The 6,048-nt window shown below is 35.1% G+C and overlaps 1 protein-coding gene across 1 annotated transcript in view; it reads right to left on the reverse strand.

Annotated features, from left to right (window-relative positions):
• RpS13 (ribosomal protein S13) overlaps nucleotides 1–3,788 on the reverse strand; it is a 29,958-nt gene extending 26,170 nt beyond the window's left edge. Inside the window, exon 1 of the mRNA XM_081752263.1 lies at nucleotides 3,632–3,788. Coding sequence (XP_081608389.1) covers nucleotides 3,632–3,654 — 23 coding nt within the window. The 5' untranslated portion in view covers nucleotides 3,655–3,788. The remainder of the gene's footprint in view (nucleotides 1–3,631) is intronic.
• Nucleotides 3,789–6,048: the final 2,260 nt, after the last annotated feature.

A 6,048-nucleotide genomic window follows, 5' to 3' on the forward strand; every position in this document is an offset into this window, starting at 1 on the left:
TGGAATATACTTAATTTCATTTATGACATTTTGAAACACTTACTTTATAAAATATGAATTATATGTATTAAAATATGAATTACTTTGTTAATTGTTTTACATTAATTTTCAGAAAACAGCCGTCTTGCAACAAGCGCTCGGGAAATTCCCGTAATTGAATGCACAAAGCACCGAAAGTTAACTTCAACAATAAAAGCATTTATTTTACGTTGAAAAATATTTATTTCATGTAAGACACTTTGATGAATTATGTCTTTTGTTTTAAATTAATATAGCTCTTCGGTATTCATATTTGGGAACGTCACTGAGGCTCCTGTGATGACTCGATATACATTTGTTAGTTTGTCTGCCTGTACCACACAGTATTCAACTTTCGGTCTTTTAAATTTCCAGGATCAAGCTGAAGACACACTAAATATTCTGTATAGATTTTGGCGACATACCGACGTAAAATTACAAAATGACGGCCTTTTTTCTCTTCTTTTCTTTTTCAAAATAGCGGATACCCACGCTACAAAGGGCAGTTTTCGATCTTTTCAGTTGAAATTTTCAGAGCAGAAATACGAGAGACTAAATTAACTATGTATTTTGGGGGCATAAAATTTCAAAATGGCGGGTATCCATGCTACAAGGTGCAATTTTCGGACTTTGTAAGTTGAAATTTTAAGGGTAGAAGCATAAGACGTTCTAAATTTCCTGTATAGAATTTTTTCGGATATCCAATATAAAATTTCAAAAAGGCGGCCATTTTATGAAATTGTTGCAAGTTGTGAATAGAAAATTGTTGCAAGTTGTGACAATGACAATCTTGAAATGTAAATCATATTTTAACTTTTTTACCTTAAAGACATTGAAATATTTCGGAAAAACCCAATTAAACCCGAAAAAACCCACATGGGCCCAGGTGAGTGGGTTTTTTCAAACCCAGATGCTCGCACCCTTGGCGTCGTCACTAACTATAAAGGGATTAACGGTGGCTTGCTCACTAACCCAGTAATACTTTTACGCATGATCCTGTCACAAAATTATTATTTCCACCATTGTACAATAAGAACCTAAATTAAAGCTATTTTTCGCGTTCCAGGGCACGAGACACACCAAGTTTCCTGTATTGATTTTGGCGGCATACCAACGTAAAATTTCAAAATGGCGGCCATTTTTTTTTCAAAATAGCGGGTATCTACGCTACAAAGCGCAATTTTCGGTCTTTTATATTGAAATTTTCAGAGTAGAAGCACGAAACACACTAAATTAGCACCATATATTTTAGCAGCGATCAGACGCACAATTTCAAAATGGCGGCCGTTTTTTCAAAACAGCAGTGAAAAGAAAATTGTTGCAAGTTGTGACAACGATAATGTTGAAATATAAATCATAACACTTTTAACACTTTTACCCCAAATACATTGAAATATCTCGAGGAAAAACAACATGGGCCCAGATGGGGTGGGCTTTATTTTTGAACCGGTTTTTTGAAACCCTGTCGCGTTCGGAAGTGAAAACCCTTGTAACAAATGATCCAATGCTAATCTCACTATAAAACATTAGGTACATATTCATAATAGTTTTTTTTTTTTTAACTTTCATATGGCTTTCTGAGAAAAATTCGAAATTCCGATTCGTTTCGGAAACATTTGTAAGAAAAAAAAATCTATAGTGAACCTTAGGTTTCTGGAAAGTTCTTTTCGTAAACTTTAAAATAACGAAGTCCTAGGCCTAGGTCTTTCAGGTTAGCCGCAAATGCTAATCGAACAAATCTCACGGAATTTTTGGCAAATTTCGAGAACTTTGGGGATCTGTACTTTCGAAACCAGTTTACGTATCAACTTAAGATATCAGGGTTTCTCATTTACGTGTTAGCAAGACCTGTATCAAATTGCATACAAATCTGAGAAGGCAATGTAGAATTGGTTTGAAAATTGTCTTGAAATGGAATGGCTATTCCGAATAATTTTACATGATCGATGTAGTGTAATTTTCACGTAAGTAAGATTATTGAACACACTAAATATACACCTCACAATATCGATATAAGCAAGCTGCAATGATAAAAGAATTACGCTCGACGCCCCAGTACAAAGCATTACGTATAGCTACTACGTCTACGCTTCGTAAAAGTGAAGAAAGGCATAAGTGCATATTGCCTCGTAGTTCCTCCCCAATGTAACAAATGTAAGATATCCAATGTTACTTCACAAAAAGTAGCTGGGCGAGCGAAGGGGGTTAGAAGAACCGCAAGGCTCGTTTCTGATATGGTTATGAATATTCTCGCCAAATCAACTCTTACCTGAAGAAAATACAGAAGAGAATTTAAAGGTACGGGTATTTTTTTACCTGATCATAACACATATCTGTAGTTGTACGAGAAATCTCATGTGTAAACAAACCGTAACTTCGATTATGTGCATGCCCACCGTCGCTACAAGGAACTCCAATAGCTAAATGGTCATTGCACACTTCTGAAACGAGAGATCTGAGTTTGTTCGCCGGTGGAGTTTATAAGCTACGAATTCCACGTTACGCTATAAATTTACGATTCATATAGCTTCGGTGCTGAATGGGGCGCAAATATGAAATCGACCAACCATTGCTACGAAGTTCATCAAGTTTCTGCTCAAATACGTGAGCATATTACTCAAATTATCCATATCTTCCCTGTAAATTTTGCTGGAAACGGACGTCCAACTTTGGAACTTTAACCCCTGAAACAGCTAATTGAAACCTAAGGCTATGCTACATTAGGTTCATAACGTCTGTTTTCAAAACCGAGGTCATATCAACTGGTACGCAGATGAGATAAAAAGCATTAGCAAGCTATCAAGAGAGAAAATTCTCTTATATTGTAATACAATGTTGTAGGCAGGTTTGCGAATCTCAACCGCATTAAAAATCTGTCGATTCATATTACTTGTATGTCTATACTATGCTCCTGCCCAGGTTCTTCCTTGTCGGAACTGAGTAAAAAATGTAGTGAAAACTTAGTAACTGTTACTGTTGGCTCATCGAAACTTAAGAAATACCCCAATGAGTTAAATCTTAGTCACTGAAAAAGCTTGAGCAGTAAAACAACAGATTAATTTTGACAACAATGTAAGTTTTTAGTGAAGATATTTAGCAAGATTCTAGAACACAGGTCCCCCTTCCCATTAAGTTGTATTACTCATGAAATTTTACCCTGCAGAAAAATAAACTTTTTTCGTCTGTTTAATGAAGTAACCTTAGAACCCTATGTGCCACTTTACAATATAGTAGGTCTAACGTGAGTTTTCTTTTTAAGCGCCGTGGAAGAAAGCAACGAGTACCGGTTTGGAGTTGTCTTAATACACCTTATCTACATGATTTTCTTCTATATTTTATAAAATTATAGTATTTTGTAAACATTGAAAGAAAATATCAATTTATATCAACATTTGATCACGTTGTGCGCAGTCATACATGAATTGCTATTGGTTCATCCACGTTTTCTGTCCGCATGCTAGGACTAAACACATTAAATACTTTATTTATTCTAATTAGTATGCAAATACTTTATATATACGCTAGATATATGCACAGAAAAGAACAAACAAATAATAACAAATCAATTATAATACAAGTAATTACAATAATACATATAATAAGTAATAATTACCCAGGTGCATGCATACGACCCATGTTGGCTTCTTCTCTGTAACTTGCCAAAGGAAGTTACGTTTTCATCCGGGGACTTCGAGTTTGCGATTCGTGAAGAAAGATGGCGACGTTTGGGTTGGAGAAGAGGAAGGCTTGGCTGTCAATATTACTAAAATAATACTTTTAACGTCGTCTAACCTGAACATTTCCTTTCGTATGGTTAAAAAATTGCGCAACAACATAGGATAATATAGGTAATAATTTCGTGTGTTCAAGTGTTCTGTGAAGTGCGTAGGTAAAATAGGGTGACCGGGATGCAGTGAACCCGTGTAAGATGTGATGATTTCGTGAGATTCCTAAACGATCAATGTTTCGCGGAAAAGAGTTATTATTATGATTTTTTCGCGAACTTTTTGCGGTAGATCGGTTTTGAGTGTTTTGAACGTAGTAATATGTGATTTAATACAGTGCATCCTCCTTCGTTGAGTTGTGGAGTGCTTCGCTGGAAGGATCGTAAAGATGGACACTACTAGGTTTAGGTAGCTATACGGTAGCTTGCGTAGTTAGTATTAATGTAGCTACTTCAAAATATGAATATCATACCTAAGAATTTGTGCCAAAATTGTGTGTTCTATGATATATATAGTACAAATCAAAACAGGAAGGTCTTAATTTCTTTCTTTCTATGCTTGTTGTGAATCTTGTTTATGAAGTGCAGAATGTTAGAAAGCATCCAAACTTGACGTTTTCTGTACCATCAGAACTCCTGTGTGCATCTAAAATATGCCTTTCAGTAATCAACACAGCAAGTAGTAGCATTGCTTTCCTTATCCGTTTAATATATGAGCAAATTCGAGTACGAAGGTGTTAATATAAATATCAGACTGACCAAAACAATAGTGAAGTTTGATATATGTACAGTTATTTATCACGTATGATCTTCCCGGATCTGGTAATTGCACAGAATGTGTATTCAAGTTTACGGTTTTCGAGCACACGATATTTTACGTAGTGTATGGTTTTAAGGATAAGATATGACGCAAAGTTCGGCTGATATTTAGTATCTCCCCAAATTTTGCAATGTAAGATTTACAGTGTGTTACTTTACAAAATATAGCTGAGCTAGGGACAGTTAGCGAAGGGAGTTAAGAAGCCCCCAGGGCCCTTGTACTTCTACCTTTATCACAATTTAGACAGGAACAAGGTGCTCGGTTCTGGAACCATGAAACGAGTTGGGGGAGATATTAAATGACATCCCAAAGTTCATTCACCATAGTATTACAAGTACGCATTGGGTAAACATTAGAATGCACGCTCTAGTTGCACATCGATAAGTGTAGGACTGACTTAAATGGGTATAATAAAGAAGGATAGGATACCAAGTACAATACGGTAGGGATAAGTAGGATCGGTTTAGCTAACGATTAGGGAATTTTGCAGTCTTTTGTTTAAATTAATTTCTCATGTCTGCGTAGGGATATAAACCGGAGTGGACATTGTAAAGTTTACCCTATGTATTTTTCAAATTTTATGTTCCAGTATTGAGTAAATTAGTCTCGATGGATGAAGGTGCTATTTTGTATAAAGAATTATTCTTGTAGTAGTGTAACGCTGTTTACGTAGCTGAGGGTTTGGGAAACAGTTCAAGTTACAGTGCAAGGTAGGTAATAGTGATCAGACTATGGTAATAGTACAAAATCAAATACTTTTTTTTTTTTTTTTTTTTTGCAATACATGTATACGATCAGCAATTTTAACATGCCTATGAGTAACGTTCTTAACACGTTTTATAACCAAAATGCCATTGGAACACATAACAAACGTTATTAGAATTCTTTTTCTTGATTGGTGGACAACATACGTGGACATCGTGTCTGTGGGTTTTCTGCGGTTTCCTCCTACTTTCACTTTCCACGAAGTCTTCCATCATCATTCACTTGCCTTAATCATCGTCTCCCTTAGCCTAAAGATCATAATCGTGGGCAGTTGAACTGAAAGATCTCATTTAATTTAATTTAATTTTTCTTGTTCTGAAACCATAATGAAACCCTTAACAGGTTCTCAACGAATATTCAAAATCCTATTGGAAAATTTAATTAAAGTAATTACATTTCTCCTTGTTAAGCCATAATGTAACCATCAACATTTGTTAGTTCAGGATGAGAGTTATATCTATGAAAACTAACATGTAAGCTTTTGATATGTTTAATTATTTGCAAAAGATTGAACCATATGTTCCCGTTTTATGGGCATCATCAGAAAAATAATAGGCTATAAAAATTGAAGCTTTGTAGGAATTTATTTTTCTGATTAAGTTAGGTCATCTTAATATATTCTTTGCTCGCTAGTAGTGAAACAAAATGTTACGCATCACAATTTGTGTATTTCAGTTTATTTCTGGCTTTAGAGATGTTTAACAGACTTCCACTTAAGTGA

Source organism: Thermobia domestica, chromosome 3 (genome assembly GCF_964235325.1).
Source record: "Thermobia domestica chromosome 3, izTheDome1.hap1.1, whole genome shotgun sequence".
Lineage (NCBI taxonomy): Eukaryota > Metazoa > Arthropoda > Insecta > Zygentoma > Lepismatidae > Thermobia > Thermobia domestica.